This window comes from Pituophis catenifer, unplaced genomic scaffold, assembly GCF_029215685.1.
Source record: "Pituophis catenifer annectens isolate HBS135680 unplaced genomic scaffold, rPitCat1.0.hap2 SCAF_4, whole genome shotgun sequence".
Taxonomy (NCBI): Eukaryota; Metazoa; Chordata; class Lepidosauria; order Squamata; family Colubridae; genus Pituophis; species Pituophis catenifer.
Genome location: NW_027256884.1, coordinates 36,012,524 through 36,035,584, shown reverse-complemented (window position 1 = coordinate 36,035,584; position 23,061 = coordinate 36,012,524). Strand labels below are relative to the sequence as shown.

Here is a 23,061-nt window from a genome sequence, read left to right as displayed (position 1 = left end):
TTGAAAATGAATCATTTTGACCTCGTTTACAATGCCAGAGTTTTTGCCAGAGTTTGAAGCTCACTTACCCAATTTCACATGAAACTCTTCACAATCCAGTTCTGATTTTACCATGCTGAATATTTAGTCAACCTTAACAGATGCAGTCTGCTCAGTGCTCAGCCCTGACCCCTAATTGTTTATTTTAAAGTTAAAATTTGAACTGCCCCTATCTTGCCAGTAAATTGTTCATTTATTCCTAGTCCCTGATGCCTTTTTTTGGAAAAAACAACAACAGAGCACATGTCTTCTAATGCTACAGCAGCTAAATTTAAACAGGACCCTTTGCTGAGGGACTGTGAAAACCTTCTGTGTCTTGTTTTCTCTTTAATAATGTGTTCCACCATTTATCTTAGAATTTATGTTTTCTGATTGCTTCACTCAGGAATAACAAGTAATCTGGCTGAAGAAGTGGCCTCTTGAATCTGAGAGAAGCCAAGAACAATGAATTCACCAGAAGAAGCTGAAAATATTCAAACATTGTTTAGATACCAGCATGCATTTTTAACTTTCAAGGTAAGGTGAGCAATACTTGCAGATATGAAATCTCAGCTTTGAAATTACGAAAGGGCCTTCCTTTCTTAACTTCTTAATAGTTGTGAATAGAATATATAGAATAGAATATAGAGTCTACAGCTTTTATATTTTGAAATTTGTGCAACTTGATGGGATTTTATGTGTTTTTGTAGTGAGTGTGATTGTTTTTTGTTATGTCTTGATGGTTTTTATTCCTGTTGCTTTGTCTTCCCTGACCTGAGGGGTAATCTTGTCTGAGAGGAGGAAGAGGGAAGTTCTCGTGTGCTTTAGTAAGTCACTCTTAGTCTGATTCTGAGACTAAGTATTTTCAGGATCTACCCTTTGTTTTTTCTATTAATAGCTTCTGGCATTTTCCAGGACTTCCAATCTATTTGTTATTCATAGCATTCCAATTAGCTCAGGTTTGTTTCTGGGGTTTGTCTTTCAAAGGGAAAAAACTGCTTTTATCTGCGGTCTTTTGGGGGAAAACTGTTTTTATTTTTTTGATGTTTTCCTAGCACTGTCCTAGTTTTGGGTGGGGGTGTATGCTCTGCCACGCCCACCCAATCACATGACCACCGAGCCATGCCCACCCAGTCACATGACCATCCAGTCACATGACCACCAAGCCACGCCCACGGAACCGATAGTAAAATATTTTTAATCCCACCACTGCTCCTGATGATTCAACACATCCCCAGACATGGTCCTGCAGCCCTCAAGGCTGAAAGATTTCTTCCAAGAAGTGGGACTTAAGTTGGAAAAATATAAAGTCTCCAGAAGTTGGAGTGGGATCTGCCATTTCTCTGTGTGTTCATTTGTTTAGCTCAGGATTGAAGAAAAGAGGAACATTAGTTTGTGTTATTTGTATTACTGCAGTCAGTCATTCAGTCAGAAGAGATGTGGCTGCACAAAAGAGTGGATTTCTGCTGCGCTCTTTCTCCTCTTGCTCCAGGTCATCAGAAGGTAGTTCTTTTTGAGAACCTGAGAGATTCAAAGAGGTCAAAGGAAGTGTGTGTCTCTTCAACCCCATCTGCCTTCTGCTGGGAAAGGTTGCCCACATACTATCATGTGCAAGGAGATCTGTCATGTTCCATGAAAAGCAAGAATTTCTCCCCTTTGGATTTCCCAGATGATTGAGAAAGAGGAAGGGAAGCAAACTGTGTGCAGGTTCCCTTTTTGGTGCAGTTTCAATTATATCTTAGTCCAGTTGAAAAGAGTTTCCAGATCAGAAACATCCATTCAAGTATTCTCTCACCCTTTGGAGGGGTCCTAGGAATATTGACTTTTGTCTATATTTCTTCACTAAACTACCCAGGTAGATATTAGGATTGTTCCATGATACCTGAGATGAATGCCACAGCTTTTGATCCTGTTTTCTTTTTCTTTGTAGGTCATTTCAACTGCCTGTGAATTGGGCATCTTCGATCTGCTGAGTCAGTCAGGGGAACTTCTGTCCTCTGTGACTGTGGCTGAGCGCTTGAAGACCAGCCCCATTGGGATGCAGAGGCTTCTGGAGGCCTGTGTGGGGTTAAAGCTCCTAACACTGGAGTGGAAGGATGGCAAAGGTAATCCTGTGAGAAGCAGGAAGCAACTGGAATGGCCAACAATTGTTCTTTAACTGTGGGCAATAGGTGGCTGCAACTGTTGAGCTTGACAGAGTCCAAGAGTTTTCTAATGATATTTGAAAGAACTGCCATTGTATTCAGTCAAATGGTCTCTACTCATGTAGAGACAGGATCTTTTTTCTGGCCCTGCTGACCACAGCCTGAATGTGTCTCACTAATAAGAGTTAAAAGCCATGTGTCTTTTTTCTTTGGCTGCCTTTCCTTATCATCCTCTTTCGACTAGTCCACTAGTTTATTAAAGGTGTTCTTCCTCTTCTCTGAAATAAATGCTTGAGGAGGACCCTCTTTGCTTGCTGGTGCTATCACAAGCTTGGAACCATATCTTGCTCAGGTCCTCTTCCATAAAACTGTCTTCTCTGATGCTCAGACACTCTCCTTAAGCACAGTCTGCTTTTAGCTTCATATCTGGAGAATTTACTCTGGGAGAGAAGTGGTGCAAATAGCAGCAAGACCTTGAATTTGGATGGTTAGGGTTAGGGTTAGGGTTAGGGTTAGGGTTTTGCTCCATTCCCAAGTGCCCCATAGGCGCCCAAAAACTTTTTGCCCAGATGGAGAATTGACAGAAACTGGAAACTTCAGCTGCTTGCAAATGGCGCACTTTGAAATGGGATGATTATCTCCGTTTCAAAGCACCCCATTTTTTTTTAATTTGATTTATATGCCGCCCTTCTCCGGAGACTCAGGGCAGCTTACAGTGCGTTAAGCAATAGCCTTCATACTTTTGTATATTTATACAAAGTCATCTTATTGCCTCCACAAACTGGGTCCTCAATTTACCTACCTTAGAAAGGATGGAAGGCTGAGTCAACCTTGAGCCTGGCGAGATTCGATCTTACTTTAATTGCAGACAGCTGGTTTTAAATTACAGTGCTTCTGTCTGTTGAGCTAAACCAGGTTCGTTTGCAAGCAGACGAAGCTTTCAGACTCCCTCTGGGCAAAAAGTGTGTGGTGGAGCCAGGCAGAGGCATGGGGGGAACGCAGGTGATCCCAATGTGCCACCCACTCCTTCCCACCATCTCTTGACTTGTCCGCAGTCACACTGGGCAGGTGCTCGTACAGGGCATTGGGATTGCCTGTCTCTCCCCCCCCCCAATGCCTCTTCTTCCACCTGCTGCAACTGCACAAGCCTCCCACGAGCCTCCCATGAGCCAGGCAGCCACGCAGCATGTCCGTATCACCTGGCTCCCCCCCCGATACATCCGGACATGCCTTGACGTCCAGCTGTATCAGTGCTGTGCCAAGGGGCCGGCGGACCACAGGTGCTGCCAGACACTGTTGGCCCCAGCCTCTTGTGCTGGCCATGCCCATCCCCCTGGGCTTACTTTTGGGGTAAGGCTTATATTAGACCTACCCCCCAAAAATCAGGCTCGGTCTTATTTTGGGGTGGGTCTTATTTTTGGGGAAACACGGTATATCCAACATGGATTTTTTTTTGTCTTGGGGGGGTGGAATTTCTAACTTGTCCAAGATGAATAGTGCATAGCTGGTGGCTGAGCATGAATAGACCTAGCAGTGACGGGATGCTATGGATTCTGGCATATTTTGTGCCACCCCACTTACTGGAGAAACATATGAACACAGTCCTGAAGAAGAGCCTAGAGACTGCCCACAGAGCTTTGGGTATAGTTAGCACCATATAATACATCAATAGTAATTTAGCCAATATCATAAACACACGCTTGTCAAGAAATACATTCCAATTTAAAGGTAAAGGTTTCCCCTGTCCAGTTGTTTTCAAGTCAGAGGGCAGTGCTTATCTTCATTTTTTGTTCGAAGGAGCCAGCATTATCCAAAGACATTTCCATGGTCATTTAACTATCATAACTATACACCAAGGCACACAGAATGCTGTCCCTTGCATGCTTCCAAGCTGCTAGTTGACAGAAGATGGAGCAAGTAACAGGAACTCACCCCATTGTTCAGCACTCGGGTTTTGAACCCGGGCTGTTAGCTTTCCAGCTTGCAAGCTCAGCATCTTTAACCACTGAGACATTGAGTCCCCTTTTATTTTATTATTTCAAATGTATTTACTGTCCTCTACTGACCAATAGGTTTTTTTAAAAAATATTGATTTAATAATGCAACAGACCTGTAGAATATCATATTGTGTGGAGCCTTCTTTGCTTTAGGGATCAGTTCCCCTAAAAGTCAGGATTATTTGCACCTGTGACAGGTTCCCGAAGGTGGGAACCTTTGTGGCAAGCTTTTTAGAGGAGGTTTGCCATTGCCTCCTTCTTAGGGCTAACCCTAATCCTAATGTGGGGCAGGAAATTACAGTCTCCAAATTTTTAGCCTGATGCCTTAACCACTACTCCAAACTCATGTTACTATAATACACTTGACATAAATACAGAATAATTTGTTTTTTTTAAGTTCTTGAACATATCTTTTCTTTTATGTACACTGAGAGCATATGCACCAAGACAAATTCCTTGTGTGTCCAATCACACTTGGCCAATACAAAATTCTATTGATTTAAAGATGATTAGGGGACTGGAGGCTAAAACTATGAAGAACAGTTGCAGGAACTGGATATGTCTAGTTTAATGAAAAGAAGGACTAGGGGAAACATGATAGCAGTGTTCCAATATCTCAGGGGCTGCCATAAACAAGAGGGAGCAAAGCTATTCTCCAAAGCACCTGAGGGCAGGACGAGAAGCAATGGGTGGAAATTAATCAGGAAGAGGAGCAACTTAGAACTAAGGAGAAATTTCCTGACTGTTAGAACAATTAATCAGTGGAACAACTTACCTCCAGAAGTTGTGAATACTCCAACACTGGAAGTTTTTAAGAAGATGTTAACCATTTGTCTGAAGTGGTGTAGGGTTTCCTGCCTAGGCAGGGGGTTGGACTAGAAGACCTCCAAGGTCCCTTTCAACTTTGTTATTCTGTTCTGTTCTGTTCTGTTCTGTTCTATTCTATTCTATTCTATTCTATTCTATTCTATTCTATTCTATTCTATTCTATTCTATTCTATTCTATTCTATAATACTTAATGCAAGTATTCCTGTAATGCAGGGGTCCCCAATCCCTAAGCCATGGCCCACTTCCGGGTCGTGGCCTATTCGGAACTGGGCCACCCAAGAGGTGGCCTGGCACTCAAGCACATACATGCATAGCTCCACTCATGTGAGTGGTGGCCCAGTGCGCACGTGCATGTGCGTAGTGCCACTCGGGTGGTTGGTAAGTCAGTGCACATGCAAATGCTTGTTGGCCTGCCGTTCAGGCAAGTGGAGCTGAGCGAACGCATGTACACACCAGGCTGCCACTTATGTGGCCTGGTTCCCCTCTCTCCCCAGCCAGGCCACCAAGCCGCAAATGTTGGGAATCGCTGCTGTAGTAAATTGAAACACAGTTACATGCAATGATACCTGTAATCTTTCTCCTTTTTAGATCTTTATGGAAACACAGACTTTACCAATCTCTACCTGATTAAATCAAGCCCGAAGTCTCAGTATCATTCTATAAAGTTCCATTCAGAAGTTTTATATCCATCAATGCAATATTTGCCTGATGCTGTGAGGTAAACAAATCCAGTGGGAGAACTAGAATAAATAAAAATAGAGCATGAAAGGGCATCTTAATGCCAGAATTATTAGACCTTTGTCCACAAGAAACTAAGGAAATTTCACATTCTGGAAGCTGAATATGACATTATCACATTTGTTTCCTTAAGTACAATGGCACTGGATTATCATTTGAATTTCCCTGTTCAGATCAAAGGATTTTCTTTCTTATTTTCCTTCTTTTAGAAAAGTCAAGCAGTAGGACCATTTTCTGCCATTCTGGACTATTTTAGAATCTCTCTTTTCCCTTTTCAAAATATGGGATTTACACTGTTGCTGGAAGGTCCTACATGGGCACATCCATTATTATTTCCTTACAGCTTTAATCAAATCTCAATTCATTGGTGTTAATTGTTCAATACCAGTATTGGCAGAATCAGGTTGATCTAGAACAGGGGTCCCCAAAGTTGCAGCTTTAAGACTTGTGGACTTTAACTCCCAGAATTCTCCAGCCAGCTGGCTGGAGAATTCTGGGAGTTGAAGTCCACAAGTCTTAAAGCTGCCAAGTTTGAAGACCTCTGATCTAGAATGTTCTTATAAAAACTACTGTGAGCTGTATGAAATTATTCTTTGGGTGGGAGACTGCCACAACTCCCAGATCTACAGAGAACAATGAGAACAATGAGGGGGAAAAAAAAAAGAAAACCTCAGAAGAGAATTGTTGCTCCATAACCATTTGTTTCTTATGGCCAAGAAGACTGCATGAACATCTTCATATAGTCACCATGAGCCTAAATTGACTTAAGAAGTTATTATTCTTTAATGGGGCACTTAAAGACAGTATCATTTTTTTAGTAAGGGCATCATTTATTAATTCTTATTAAATTGGAATTTACTACATTATATATGCCAAAATGGAAACGTAACAGGAGTAAATTACGGACAGCCATTAGGTTTCTTCTCACAATTTTCAATTTATTTAAACTGGTTCCATCATTAAAAAGCTTTGCACAAGAGAAACTGGAATAGAAACCCAAACCCTAGTAACAAAACATAAATTGGAGGACTGCCAATAAAAAAATAATAATAATTCAAAGTTTTCTTATAAAAGTAAAGACAATAATTTAAAGAACAATTTCTAAGCAATAAAAACTAAAAGAGCAGAAATTACAATAGGTGTAACATTTTCTTGGTTGTTGACAGTTTTTAAAATATGAAAATGTCAACATATTCCCTGCCACAGGTAGTCCTCAGGTTCCGGCAGCAATTCCCATCACTAAGTGATGCAAACATAAAGTGTGATGTCATGTGACCATGTTGCTTAACAACTGCAATTCTAGCAATTTCAGTTGCCATCATTATATGAGGACTGCATAGATCATTAAGCAATTGCCTCATGTGATCACAACTTCCAGCTTCCTGCCAGCTTTCCCATTGACTTTGCTTGTAGGAAGCTGACAGGAAATATCAGAAACATCACTGATCAGAAACGATCACTGCATAGATGCTGCAATGGCTGGAACTCCGAGGACCAGCCATAAGTGCCATACATTCGGCAATGTTGTAACTTTGAACAGTCACTAAATAAATGGTTGTAAACTGAGGACTACCTGTATATCACTCCAGATTTCATCAGGTAGGCCTCTGCTTTCTTGTTTGCAAATATTAAAATGATGGTCTTCACTACATTGAAACTCTACAATGAGTGGAACCGTTTCACTTAGGAACAGCTCTGTTTGAAAGTCCCTTGGTCTGCAAAAACATCAAATCATTCAATCCTAAAGAAAATCAACTGACTGTTCTTTGGAAGGATGAATACTGAAGCTGAAGTTTAAATACTTTGGCCACCAAATGAGAATAGAGGACTCACTGGAAAAGACTGATGTTGGAAAGATTGAAGGCATAAAGAGAAGGGGACAGTGGATGAGATGGTTAGATAGTGTGACTGGTTAAAATGCAGCAGTGTAGAAGTTGATTGCATTTATTGACTACATCTGGGGAGTTCCTTCTACTAACCAACTTAATTTATCAGCCGGGTGCTTCTTGTTTGGCTATTTCTTGGTAGCAATGCATAAAATCACACTGCACTGTACTTAAGAGAGTGAAGGAGAACTGAATTAATAATGAAACGTTTAGAATAAATTTTGAACTGTCAAAATATTGTAAGATATTCAGGATCTACTTCTGTGCAGAAAAAAAATGCCATTGTCTTCTTTACTAATTTTTTCTAATTCTTTTAGGAACGGAAAAAATCAGATTTCATCAATATATGGCTCTCCCTCAAATAAGACTTTTGAGGTCTTTTACAGGTATCATTAAAATTATAGAGAATGATAATTAAGTACAATAATTGTTTTGTGGCAAACTAATCAATATGATTAATCTTCAGACAGTTCTTTTTTCTATCATATGTGCTTAACTCATCATTGACCCACCCTCTCTTTTGGAATATTGGGATATTTTTGTGGCACATCTAATAACCAGGCATTTCTTTTTAATGTACAAAGCATGATTTGCAGTTAGAGTACCTATATAAATCTGTTTTGTTTCAGGAACATTATAACATTGTCCACCAAAATGGCAGGACTGTTTCATGTTTCACACGCAGATTTTTCCAAATCCTGATCAGCATCATTTAAGTGAGGCTGTAAAAAGAATTCTTTTCATTCAAACATAGATACGTAAAAACGATAGCAGTTTATAAAGTTATATTGAGAGATGTTCATTTCAATTCTAGATCAAAGGAAGAGTTACAATCCTTCTCCAATTTCATGAATGAGCTCTGGCCTTTGCTAGGAAGAGAAGTGCTTTCTGCCTTTGACCTGTCTCAGTTCCAACTCGTTTGCGATCTGGGTGGTAAGTATAGCCAGTGTTTTTCCAAATGGACAAATGGGCTGGATGGGTTCTTAACTTCTCTTACAAATCTTTTTATCTGCATTTGGAAAAGGAGAAATTCTTAGGAGATTAAAAAAAAAACCCACTTTGGGATGTCTATAGCAGACTTTGAGAAATAGTCCTGTTTTAAAGATTCTAACCTTACGGTTAGATTATTGCAACGCACTCAACATGGGGCTACCCTTGAAAAGTGTTCGGAGACTACAGTTGGTCCAGAATGAAGCCGCATGAGCTATCGTGGGTACACCTAGATACACCCACATTACACCAATTCTCCACGAGCTGCACTGACTCCCTATTGGTCTCCGGGCACAATTCAAGGTGTTGGTTATTACCTTTAAAGCCTACATGGCTCAGGGCCAGGTTATCTTCGAGACCGCCTTCTACCACATAGCTCCCAGTGACCGGTAAGATCCCACAGAGTTGGTCTCCTCCGGGTCCCGTCAGCTAAACAATGCCGGCTGGCGGGCCCGCGGGGGAGGGCCTTCTCTGTGGCTGCCTCAGCTCTCTGGAACCAGTTACATCCTGAGGTCCGGACAACCCCCCCCTATTGGCCTTCCGAAAGTGAAGAGCTAGCTCTTCAGGCAGGCCTGGGGCTATTGATCTCGCTGTTGCGATCTTGTGAGATCTGGCCATGAATGGTGTGAATGGGTTTTAATGTTTTAATTTTTAAATGTTTTTATAATGGTTTTTTTTTTTAAAATGCATTGTAAGCCGCCCTGAGTCTCCGGAGAAAGGTGGCATATAAATTGAATGAATGAATGAATGAATGAATGAATGAATGAATGAATGAATGAATGAATAAACAAACAAACAAACAAACAAACAAACAAACAAACAAATAAATAAATAAATAACTGTCACTTAGATCTGATGCAATATTCCAGTCAGTGGAGAAATTGGCAGAGGCTGTTTGAAAAGGGGAAACATTTCTGGGGGGAAAACAATCTTTTCCTTTTCCCGTGCTGACCTAGATGGGAAGAAACTGAATCAGAGAATACGAGTAACAGCTCATGAATAAAGGATCCTAAAACTGAATTTGCCTGGGAACATTTGGGGGATGCAAAAGACCATGACTGAAGATGATGTAGGATTTAGTCCACTTTGAGATTACATTCAGTTTTACACTGTTCAATCTGCATTGAATGCCAGTGTTTTTGGACATTTTGAATATTCAGTGCATCCATCCTGAGGAATTCTCATAGCATGGGAAGACCATAACAGAATAACAGTTGGAAGGGACCTTGGAGGTCTTCTAGTCCAAGCAGCATAGTCTATACCATTTCAGACAAATGGTTCTTCAATCTTGACGGCCGTGACCGGGAGGATTTTTCATCAGGTTCGCCTGATCCGCCAGTTGCGTCCCTTTCTGGATCGGGACTCGTTACGCACAGTCACTCATGCCCTCGTCACCTCCCGTCTGGACTATTGTAACGCTCTCTACATGGGGCTCCCCTTGAGGTGCACTCGGAGGCTCCAACTGGCGCAGAGTGCGGCCGTGCGGGTGGTGACCATGTAACACCTCTCCTGCGCGAGCTGCACTGGCTCCCGGTGGTCTTCCGAGTGCGCTTCAAGGTTTTGGTTATCACCTTTAGAGCCTCCATGGCTTAGGAACTGGTTATTTACGGGACCGCCTGCTACCACCAATAGCCTCCCACTGACCAGTACGCTCCCATAGAGAGGGGCTCCTCCGGCTGCCGTCGGCCAAACAATGTCGACTGGCGGCCCCCAGGGGGAGAGCCTTCTCTGTGGGGGCACCTACGATCTGGAACGAGCTCCCCCCGGAGATACGGAGGATCCCAGATTTGCGTACCTTCCGTCGCGCGCTTAAGACCTTTTTATTTCACCAAGCCGGCCTGACCTAAGTCTTTCCCCTTTTTAAATGGAAATTTTAAATTTGGTTTTAAATTATTGGGGTTTTAAATTTGTTCAGCCAAATTATTTAATTTCGTTTTAATCTATTTTAAATTTTGTATTTATATGTTTTATTCCATGGCTGTTCACCGCCCTGAGTCCTTCGGGAGTAGGGCGGTATACAAATTCAATAAAAATAAAAATAAATAAAAATCTCTTCTTAAAAACCTTCAGTGTTGGAGCACCCACAACTTCTGGAGGCAAGTTGTTCCACTGATTAATTATTCTCACTGTCAGGAAATTTCTCCTTAGTTCTAGATTGCTTCTTTCCTTGATTAGTTTTCATCCATTGATTCTTGTCCTGCCTTCAGGTTTTTGGGAGAATAGGTTGACCCCCCTCTTCTTTGTGGCAGCCTATTAGATATTGGAGCACTACTGTCATGTCACCCTTAGCCCCTCTTTTTATTAAACTAGACATACCCAATTCTTGCAACCATTCTTCATATGTTTTAGCCTTCAGTCTCCTAATCATCTTTGTTGCTCTTCTCTGCACTCTTTCTAGAGTCTCAACATCCTTTTTATACTGGGGCAACAAAACTGGATGCAATATTCCAAGTGTGGTTTTACCAAGGCATTATAAAGTGATATTAACACTTCATGTGATCTTGATTCTGTCCATCTATTAATGCAGCCTAGGACTGTGTTGGCTTTTTTGGCAGCTGTAGCGCATTGCTGGCTCATATTTAAGTGATTGTCCACTAGGACTCCAAGATTCCTCTCCCAGTTGCTACTATTGAGCCAAATACCAGCTATTCTATACTTGTGCATGTGGTTTTTCTTGCCTAAATGTAAAACCTTACTTTTCTCTACTTTAAATTCTATTTTGTTAGATAAGGCCCAGTGTTCAAGACTGTCAAGATCCTTCTATATCTTAAGCCTATCTTCTGCAGTACTGGTCATTCCTGCCAGCTTGATATCATCCACAAATTTGATATACTCTCATCCAAATCATTGATGAAAATTTTGAAGAGTACTGAGCCCAAGACAGAGCCTTGGGTACACCACTGCATACTTCCATCCATGTAGATTCAGTTCCACTAAGAACTACCTGTTGAGTGCAGTTGGACAGCCAGTTACAAATCTGTTCTGCCCCAGTTCTGGATCCCAAGGAGTGTGACACACACCAAGCTCCAAAACTCCATTTATTACAAACAGACCCCTTTCAAAATGCAGGCTTTCAGTGCAAATGTCCTTATCAGCCTGCTATAAAGTACAAAGAATAAACAAAGTCCTACAAAGGTTGGCAACCCAACCAGTCCAGAAACCAAGATGTGATAAGAAACTCACTCTCCAAAATGCTCTGCGTAATAATTAAACATTGTTTCCAGCAACAATTGCTAACTGTGTGCAACTTAAATAGGCTAAGGGAGTGGCTAATTAGCCCCAAACCTTACTCTCGAGGAGACCTCCTCCTCCTGAGTAGCCACTCCTGCCTTTTGGCAGCCCTGCATGCTCGAGCATTGAGGAGAGACTCCTCCACTTCACTCTCTGCACTTGAAGGAGCCTCTGAAGGTTCTGAAGGCCCTGGCTGAGTCTCTGTCTCTGGCACCACATCCTCTTCAACCTCCTTGCTGTCCAACGCGAGCACCGGCTGCACAGGCTGCTGGCGCAACACCACACCAGCCTCCTCGTCGTTGGGATCAGCCACAAGCCACGGAGGCCACTGGTGGACCACAACAAAATCCATCTAATGGTGACGCTGTCTAACCCACATTTTTCTATCTTATCAAGTAGTAGGTTGTGGTCAACTTTATCAAATGCCTTATTGAAGTCCAAGTAAATTATATCCACAGCATTTCTCTGGTCCACTAATTTTTTCACTTTGTCAAGGAATGCAATAAGAGATGTCTGGCATGATCTGTTTTTGACAAACCCATATTGGCTTTTGGTTATGACTTTGCCTCCAGATATTCACAGATTTGTTGCTTAATTATCTTTTTCAGAATCTTTCCAGGCATTGATGGCAGTCTGATATGAAAGTTGAGAGCCAATTGCTTCAAACTCTGTTCTTTTCCCCTGTTAGTATTTGTTTTCCATGATATGAAGAGCATATCAAATTTGAAAGATGCTCATCTCATTTTTGAAATTATTAGATTCCAATCAGTGGTGAAATCTGAACCGGTTACTACCGGTTCGCTGGCCGCGCAAGCACAGTGTGCGCCAAAAGGAGGCTGGGGGAGGTAAGTAAAATAGCACTGGGGGGGAGGTATCAGGTATGCTGCGTGATCCTCGGAACCTTTTTTTTTTTACCTTTTAAAAGCATGTTTTTACTACCAGTTCGGGCGAATAGGTAGTAAAAAAAATGTTTTATAAAAGTAAAAAAAAGAGGCTCTGATGATCAGGCACCACAGCTGTGATCATCGGAGCCTTTTTTTTTACTTTTTAAAAGCATTTTTTATTACCTATTCCGGAGAACCGGTAGTAAAAAAATGCCAAAAAAGTAAAAAAAAAAAAAAGTTCTGAAGATCAGCTGAGCAACGCGCGATCGTCAGAACTTTATATATATATATATATATATTTACTACCGAACCAGTGGCATTTCACCCCGATTCCAATTAATCTGATGTGCAGCTGCAGAAAAATGATAGTAAAGGAAACTTCAGGGAAGAAAGCTGGAAATATGCAAAATTTTATTCTGCAGTTACTTGATTATATGTTGTTCTTTCTTTAAGGAAACACCGGTAGCTTAGCTAAGATATTGATTTCACTCTACCCAAATTGTACTGTGACCATTTTTGACCTCCCTGAAGTAGTGGAAGTATCCAAGAACCATTGTTTGTCTTCAGAAGAGTCCCGGATCATTTTCCATGCAGGTAAAAGAGGATGTGCTGCAGTCTTCCATGTGGGTTGAATTTTTGTCTTGCTAAGCACAAAAAAACTTTAGTAGGCAGAAGGGCAGACTGGATTAGGATGCTGTGGTTTTGAGAGAATAACCCCACCCACTTCTGGTGATCTTAGAAAAAGATGTGTTTTTGTCTATTTTATAGACAAAAGATTGGAAGGCATCAGGCCCATATTGAGTGATTCCTTCATGATACCTATTCTGAATAACTGGCCTTGAATTACTTGAGTAACTCCTTCAATACCTATGTTGAATAACTGGCCCTCATCTTCATCTGCATCTTTAATAAATCAAAGAATGTTCTTCCCGTGTCAACTTAAGAAATATTATAAGAAAGATTCAGGAATTACTGAATCTGCAGTTTGTACTTCTATAACTCTCTGTAACGACAGACCCCCTTAAATGCCAAAACAACTAGACCTAGGAACAGTTTTTTCCCTCATGCTATCCCCTCAACTTCTTCACTTGAGTGACATTATAGGGCATTATATGCCAAAACAACTAGACACAGGAACAGTTTTTTCCTTCATGCCATCCCTCTGCTGAACACCTAATCCTCACAGTACCGTCTTACATCTATGTTGTATGGTTATAGTATAGTATGGTAATAGTATTATTATTATCCTTCTCATCTTCTCTACTACCTAACACCCTTATTATGATTGTTATTACATTGTTGCTTTGCATGTACACTTCTGCACCAGAGAAAAATTCCTTGTGTGTCTATTCACACTTACCCAAATAAAGTATCCTATCCAGTGGTGAAATCTAAAATTTGTTAGTACCAGTTCTGTCGGTGTGGCTGGGGGTGGTGATGGTGGTAATGTGGCGGGGTAGGTGTGGCCAATTTTTTTTTTTTTACTTTTAAAACCATTTTTTCGGTGAAGAGGTTGTAAAAAAATGCTTTCAAAAGGCTCTGACGATCCCAGCTGAGTTGCCTGATCGGCAGAGACTTTTTTTCTTTTTCTTTTTTTTTATTGAAAAGTTTTAAAAAGTTTACATATATATCCCCCCTTCCCTCCACCCTCTCCAACCCCCCCTCCAACCCACCCCCCCTCCCTACTTCCCAGAGCAAAATACAGGGTATAACATTCAACAATCATAATCTAACATAGTCTACTTAATTATAACCTCTTACATCCGTCTAATAATTTAACTCCCCATTTACCAAATTAAATTTGAATACATAATAACATCTCTCTATCTATTTGTAAGCTATTTGAAATTTTGTAGTCCGATATTTACTTTGAATATAATCTATCCATCTTCTCCATTCTATCATATATTTCTCATTTGAATAGTCCTTCAAATACACTGAGATCTTTGCCATCTCTGCTAAATTTGCTACTTTTAATATCCATTCTTGAATAGTAGGCAAATCTTCCTTCTTCCAATACTGCGCCACCAACAATCTTGCTGCAGTTATTAAATTCAGGATCAAATTAGTCTCTATAACCATACAATCTGTGATTATACCCAACAAAAATAACTGTGGAGTAAACTTTATCCTCTTTTTAAGAATATTTTGAATAATCCACCAAATTTTTATCCAGAATGCTTTAATCTTTTTACAAGTCCACCACACATGAAAATAAGTAGTGTCATCACAATCACATCTCCAACATTTAGATTGTAAATTCAGATACATACAAGCTAACTTTTTGGGATCTAAATGCCATCTATAAAACATTTTGTAAAAGTTTTCTCTCAAGTTTTGCACTTGTGTAAATTTTACATTTCTTACCCATATCTTTTCCCATGTTTCCATCATTATTGGTTGTTCAAAGTTTTGTGCCCATTTTATCATACAATCCTTAACTAACTCTGTTTCCGAGTCTGTTTCTATCAATATATTATACAATCTTTTTATATGCATTTGATTCTGGTCTCTAATTTGTTTTACCAAATTTTCTTCACTTTGTATGATACCAATGTTCTGATCTTTTCTCCATCTAGCTTGTAATTGTACATACTGAAACCAAGTTTGGATTACCCTTTCTTCCTTTAATACCCTCAAGGGTTTTAACTTTAATATACCTCTCTCTGTGTTAAGAATTTCTTTATATGTAATTACATCCTGTCTTTGTTCTATATTTATATTCTCTATCGCGTGTCTGGGTACTGTCCATATAGGTATCTTGTCATTTAATTTATATTTATATTTCTTCCAGACACACAATAAAGCATTCCTTAATATATGACTTTTAAAAATCCTATCAACCTTCTTATCATACACTAAGTAAGCATGCCAGCTGTAAACCAAATCATATCCTTCTATATTCAATATTCTTTCATTTGTTAAATTAATCCAATCACTAATTGCTGATAAAACAGCTGCTTCATAATATAATTTTAAGTTGGGCATTTTCAAACCTCCTCTTTCACGTATGTCTTGCATTATTTTTAATTTAACCCTTGGTTTCTTCCCTGCCCAAACAAAATTATTAATGGCCTTCTGCCATTCTTCCAAGTTTGCATCCTTTTTAAGTATTGGTATCATTTGAAAAAGGAATAAAAACTTAGGCAAAACATTCTTTTTTACTACTGCTATTCTACCCAACAAAGACAGTTGTAATTTTTTCCAATTATCCATCTCTGTCTGTATTTTATGCCATAACAATTCATAATTATACTTATATAATTCCCCATTTGAAGTTGTAATATAAACTCCTAAATATTTAACCTTTTTAACTATCTCACATCCTGTTACTCTTTCTAATTCTTCTTTTTGATTTATTGTCATATTTTTAGTTATCATCTTTGTTTTCCCAATGTTTCTTTTAAACCCAGATACTTGACCATAGTGATTAATTATCTCCATTAACTCCATCTCACTGGATGAGTTAAGGTTACAACCAAGTCGTCTGCAAATGCTCGTAATCTATAGTCATGATGCCTAATCTGAATTCCCCGTATTTTAACAGAGTCATGTATTTTGTTCAATAATAATAATTCCAACGTTAAAATAAACAGTAATGGGGACAGGGGACAACCCTGTCTTGTTCCTTTTTCTATTTTAAAAGTTTCTGTTGAACTACCATTAATTATTATTTGCGCTGTCTGTTCTTGATATATTGCCTTAATAGATTTTGTAAAACATTCTCCAAACTGCAACTTCTGCACCATTTTCAATAAAAATTGCCAGTTCAATCGATCAAACGCTTTTTCTGCATCCAAAAATATAAGCACCGCAGGGACTTGGTTGTTCCTTTCCAAATACTCCAATATATTAACAATTTGCCTTACATTATTTTTCATTTGTCTCCCATGTATAAAACCAGATTGATCATTATGGATCATTTGTTGCAAAACTGACATTAACCTATTTGCTAATATTTTAGCAAAAATCTTATAGTCTGTATTAAGTAATGATATAGGCCTATAATTTTTTGGCTGGGTATGGTCTTGATCTTCCTTCGGAATCAGAGAAATAAAGGCTGTTCTCCAAGATGGAGGTACCCCTCCTCCCAAGTGTATTCTAGTGAATAATTCCCTAAGGGGTTCTACCATTTCCAATTGTAAATGTTTGTAATGTCAATCCATCTGTACCAGGCGCCTTACCAACTTTTAACTGTTTTTAATTTCCTCCTCAGATATCAGTTGCCCCCCCCCCCCCCCCAGCTTCTGTATTTATGTTTGTACTTTCTTGGGTTGTTATCTGGGTTTGTTGCATCTTTAATTCTTGTTTCTTTTGTTTAGTTGCTGCTCGTGTTTGTCTTTGTTCTTGGGCTTCTTCTGTTTTTTCAAATAGCTCCAAGGCTTGCACAGCCCCCGAAAGTTGCACTAATTCTTCTTGGGTACTCCAAGCTCCCCCCTGGGCTTGTGCTTGCAAGCCTTCCTTTCTAGCGTCTCCTGCTTCTTTTCTTTTTCTGGCTCCTGGAGATGGTGGGTATCCAGCCTTTAGTACATTGACATAAAAATCTCTTGCCTTCCAAATTGTATTGAGACAATATCGTTCTCCTGAATAATTCACCACTAATCCGGCTGGAACCTCCCATCTATACTGTATCTGACGATTTCTCAATCCATCCACTAGAAATGCATAGTCTTTTTTAGCTCCCAACATTTTAGGGGGAATTTTCTTGAATACTGCAACCTCCTGCCCTGCCACTTGTAGTTTGTTTTTATAAGAAGCTTGTAAGATCCCATTTCTTATCTTCCTGGTAACAAAGTAGATAACAATATCTCTTGGTAGTTGTCTTTGCCTGGCAATCCATGAGTTAACATGATAAATTTTATCAATTTGCCAGTCACACTCTATTTTGGACTCTCCAGTTAACTGTGCAAGAGCTTCTGCAAAAATCTCTTTCAAATTTACCTGATTATTTTCTTTCAAGCCTCTTACACTCAAAGCAAATTCCTATCCTGACCCTATCCTATCCTACCCTATCCTATCCTAGCCTAGCCTAGCCTAGCCTAGCCTAGCCTAGCCTAGCCTATCCTGTCAGAATAATTTGGAAGACATGGTGCTTAATGATATTTTACTATTTTTTTGTAGGTGATTTCTTTAAAGATTCCATTCCTGAAGCGGATCTGTACATTTTGGCCAAGACTCTGCATAATTGGTCAGATGAGAGATGTTTGCAGTTGCTACATAAAGTGTACCAGGCCTGCAAACCTGGTAGGTGCTGTTTAATCACAAAAATTTAAATATGCTGGGGAACTTGCGAAGTTCATACTTGGTTCAGGTTTTAAACTCCCTGAAATCTAGTCCAATTTCAAATTCACCATCCAGCTTTCCTGATTTTCAGATTTTAAGTTCAAATTCAAGTGGCAGAAATACCATCAAGGCAATTAACACCTGGAGCAATTCCAATCAGTACATAAGCTATGTCCAGATATACATAGTAAACTGGACTCAAGAAGAATTAAAAGCTCTGGATAGGAAGACCAGAAAATTAATGACAATGCATCATGCTCTTCATTCATGCAGCAATATTGACAGACTACTTATGAAGGAAGATAGATGGGTATGAAATTTTGTAAGGACACTAGATACAGTAGTTGTAGAAGAAAAACAGACATTGGAAGAATATATGGAGAGTAAAGAACACTGAAAGTAATACTACATGAGAATTTATGGAATACTGGAGAGACCAAAGTGGCCTATGAGAATGCAGATAGTCTTTGAATTACAATCATGTGCTTAGTGACCATTCAAAGTCACAATGAAGTGACTGTTTGAAATTATAATGGCACTGAAAAAAATGACAGTTTTCACACTTATGTTCATTGCAGCATCCCCATGGTGTTGTGATGCATTTGCAACTGGCATGTATTATGATAATTACACTGTGATCACCATTTGTAACCTTTCCAACTGTTGTGATGACCCTGGGCATGGCACGAAAGCAACACAGCCAGAGAATAGGTCTAATTCCTCTTTATTGATCCAGCTTTGCCTCCAAACATCCCCACATTTACTACAAGTCGAGGAGCAAAGCTCTCCCACAGACCTTTAGTAGCCTCTGGCTGCGAGTAGTCCAGTAAGGCAGGTTAGCCAAACAGTAACCAGGGCCAGAAGTCCACTAAGCCAGGTTAACCAAACAGTAACCTCCAGGCATCAGCAAATTCACCCAAGGCTCCACAGATTCAATGCTTGTTCCCGACAAATGCCCCTCTCACCAGAACCTCCTTACATCTCAGTCCCCAAGTGTGCCTTATGAAGGGAGGCGGGGCACTCTTCTCCCTCGTAGCAGGTTCAGTCTGCATTGTTCTCACCTTCTCTATTCTCTGTGTGCTCTAGGATCAGGAGGCAATGGTCCTTGCTCTTCGCCTGAGCTCTGTCTCTCCTGCTCCTCCCTGTCTGCAAGCCTTTCTACTCCTGAAAAGCCTTGCAAAGACTGTCTCTGCCCTTCCCCAGTTTCCTCCAAGGCCAACGGAGCTGCCCTCTCGATCGCTGTTGGCTCTTATTCCAGCTCATTCAGACTCCAACAGGGGCAAGACAGCTGGCTTCTGACGAGCAAAATCAATGGGGGACGTCAGATTTGTTTAACAGCCACAAGATTTACTTAACAACTGCAGTGATTCACTTAGCAGCTGTGGCAATAAATGGGGCAAAATTCACTTAACAACTGTCTTCCTTAGCAACAGAAAATTTGGGCTGAATTGTGGTCATAATTCAAGCATTACCTGCAAAGAATAAAAAAGAAAAATGGCAAGTACACAGCCAGTACATAAAAATAGCAGGGAAAACAGATAACAAGATCTGGCAATGACTAAGAGTAGGAAACTTGAATAAACAAACAATTCTGGCTGCACCAGACCAAGCCTTAAAATCAAATGCATAGAAAACCAGAAAACCAGAAGAACAACAGATAGCAATTGCCGAATCTGCAAAAAAACTGAAGAAACAGTGGACCACCTAATTAGCTGTTGCAAGTCTATCACATAGACTGACTACAAATAACAGCATGACAATGTAGCAGCAACAACAGTGGTGAAACCACTAAATAGATAAATAGAAAATGAAAGAAGCTAAAGTGTCCTGGACTTTAAAATTCAAACATATAAGCAACTGCTACTTACCATCCCAGACTTAGCAACTGTTGATAAGAAAGACAAAAAGTATGGGTACTGGATCTTGCAGAACCTGTATAGAGCAGAATAGAACAGAAAGATTTGGAGAAAATCACAAAGTACAAAGACCTGCAAATAAAAGTAGAATGAATGTTGCAAATGAAAGCAAAGATAGTTCCAATAATAATAGGCACCTTTGGTACCATCCCAAAAGGTCTGAAGCACCACTTGAACACCATCAGCATTGACAAAATCACCATCAGTAAACTGCAAAAGTAAACTTTACTTGGAAGCAGCTTACATCCTGCAATGATACCTTTAACACCATCAAATAACAGCCTTTACTATCTCAGGTCCTTGGTTGGATTAGTAAAGAATACATCCAAAGAGTGAGAAAATTGCTAAAGACAATATTGAAGGGTGGAAACACCATTAAAGCCATCAAAAACTGGCCCATACTGGAATTTTAACTGGATATAAACTGAACTGGACAATTTGGACTGAAAAATAATAAAACTGATGACTGTTTAGTATGTATTACAACCCAGTAATAATATTGATAGATTATACCTGCCCACAGAAATGAAAGCAGAAGTTTACTTCAAGTCAAACAAACTGTCAAAGAAGTAGAGAATACATTGCCTGATTATGTATAAGGCAGCCAATAACAAGCATTGATGCACATTAAAAATTGGACCTTTCTCAATGTGCAGGAAACAAAATATAATGTACAATGTCACAATGTACTAATGAAACACAAACATAATACTGAGAAGAAATACTTTACATGGTCAATTTCTACAAAGGATTGAGGGGAAAGCCTTGGAGAATACTTAGAATATCTGCAAATTGATAAAATTTCCAACAACAACAATAAATTGGCGTATATTGACCTTTAGCAGGAATACATATAGCATATTTGAAAGAAGGTTCATAATATAAAATTGGGGCATTTTCAAAATATGAAATGTTCATTAGGCAATTGAAATAAGTACTGTAGTAGCATTTTCTCACCTCTAAATCATTGAAAAATATATTTTGAAACAGGTGGCGGTGTCTTAATAGTGGAAATGCTTCTTGATGAAGACAAAGGAGGGCCTTCAATTGCCCATTTCTACTCCTTGTTAATGTTGCTCTTCACTGAAGGGAAAGAACGGTCAGCAACTGAGTTTAATGTGCTCCTCTGCAAGGCTGGTTTCCAAGAAGTTGAGTTGAAGAAAGGAAACCTCTTTCATATTATTCTAGGAAGAAAATGCCCCTGATTCCTTCCTGTTTAATGTTTAAGATAAATTGCAGTAATCAAAGCCTTGATTTGTTAATTACAGGTGTATTCTATTATTCTTTAAGAATCCACAGATTAAGTAGCTTTCTTATCACAAAATGGTTTCACCATAACTAGAGTTCCCTGATCATAGCTGCAAAAATCCTGAGAATCAATTCTGGGCAAAAAGGACATAGAGGAAATTGTTATTGCATGACAAAAATTAATCTCCTTATAGATCTTTAGTTCTTCCCATCTTTACATATAAAGACAATCTTCTTACACACATTAAACAAACGACAGGAGTACAGGAGAAAATCTGAAAGGTCAGGATCAGGATTCTAAAACACACGTATTGCTTTGCTAAATTGGAATTTTTAGCTCCTCTTAAAAGCAATTAAGACCTAGAAATTCTGCAATGCACAGGATGCCATAGGATAGGTGCTAACAAGATAAATAATAATAACCATAGGATTGCCTAGCCACAAGGAAATTTAACAATTAGTGCTGGGAAGTCAAGATTTTTAGATAATAAACATGTTAAAATAACTACAGAAACTTTGCCTCATTCTTTCTATTCCTAGTTATATATTTAAATGCATCTATATTAACCCAATCAATAATATAAACTTATTAATGCTGTATCCTATTAATTCAACTTTTTTATTTTCTATTACTGTCAATAAACAATCTGCATATTGTGTTAGTGTTTTAATTGTGTCCTGATCTCTGGTTCAAATACACTATACCCCTAGGATATTCTCATAAAAGAGCTATTCCATAAACAAATCTCATCCAATATTCCAGTTCTCCAGATTAAGGAGCCAAGTTCAGAAACTCTATGACTTTGTTATGAGACTATTTATTCTCGTTCTTTGCTTTCTGATCATAACCAGGTAGCAAGCCAGAAAAAGACAAATGTAATTAGAATTGCCTTGAGCTGGAGTCTAGTCTTGTGCCAGGTCAAACGAATTTAATCCTGCCAACTGATTTTCCCATTATTTGGGGTACTTTCCAATTTATAGAGTTGAGGATGTTCCAGTTCCAGCTAACTTATTTCTGGGGAAAATATCAAGATGATACATTTACAACTTTATATAACAGCTGAAAGACAGGGATTTAAAGCTATTTAATGTGACTAGGACTATATAATATGAAGAACCTGCTTTGATCTCATTAATAGATAACTCACATTATCTAATGTAATATGGAAACTGGGATCCATAGAAATTTTGACTGAACTGCATCAAAAGACGCCACAATGTGATATGTGCTGAATATAGCTGTGGGGCATATAGCAATAACTCATGTCTTCTTTTAGCTCTTGGTGTTAATTATGACCTTGGTGGGTCTTTTCACATGTTGAGTTGCAAGAATATGGATCTCATTTGTTTGACACAAGGCTAATATTGTTCCCAGGTTTGTTTCCCTCTAAATAGATCATACAAAGGATGGGATATGATCAGCTGAAAAGATCTTTGAAGAAGAGAATCCTTGACACAGAATAGTACCAAGGTATTAGCTTAGCTCCAAGGCAACCTTTTATCACCCATCTATTGTCACTCTTTAACAAACTATAGATCAGCTAATGTACATTAGCTGGATTCAACACATTCGCTTTAGAAGTCATTGATAAATGAGATAAATAAGGTAAATAAGAAAATATCCCGTCACAAATGACTTTCTCCCTGTGAATCTCATGGTGTAGAAGTTTTGCATGTGCAGCACTGTAAATTCTTGAACTCTCACAATGTACTAATTTGTTTTTTGGGAAGAGGAATAATGTCACATCTGCCTCTTAGGAGGCTTCTAGTGAAGTTGGTGTTTCAAGGTCTGAACAGGCAGTAGCACTTAGCAATAGCACTTAGACTTATATACCACTTCACAGTGCTTTTCAGCCCTCTCTGGGCAGTTTACAGAGTCAGCATATTGTCCCCTATA

The 23,061-nt window shown here is 39.3% G+C and overlaps 1 protein-coding gene across 1 annotated transcript; it reads left to right on the top strand.

Annotated features, from left to right (window-relative positions):
* Positions 1-287: 287 nt before the first annotated feature.
* Positions 288-21,798, top strand: LOC139316539 (acetylserotonin O-methyltransferase-like). The gene is made up of 8 exons (XM_070943319.1): positions 288-555; positions 1,949-2,123; positions 5,577-5,706; positions 7,930-7,998; positions 8,427-8,545; positions 13,171-13,311; positions 17,839-17,961; positions 20,907-21,798. Exons 1-8 carry the CDS (start codon positions 484-486, stop codon positions 21,119-21,121), a joined length of 1,044 nt encoding a protein of 347 aa, XP_070799420.1. The 5' UTR covers positions 288-483; the 3' UTR covers positions 21,122-21,798.
* Positions 21,799-23,061: the final 1,263 nt, after the last annotated feature.

Bases quoted from the DNA above. Each gene is read 5' to 3' on its own strand.
- LOC139316539 (XM_070943319.1), top strand. From the start codon at position 484: ATGAATTCACCAGAAGAAGCTGAAAATATTCAAACATTGTTTAGATAC. The intron at 2,124-5,576 runs GTAATCCTGTGA...TCTCCTTTTTAG, and splicing joins GGAGTGGAAGGATGGCAAAG to ATCTTTATGGAAACACAGAC. The intron at 5,707-7,929 runs GTAAACAAATCC...TAATTCTTTTAG, and splicing joins TATTTGCCTGATGCTGTGAG to GAACGGAAAAAATCAGATTT.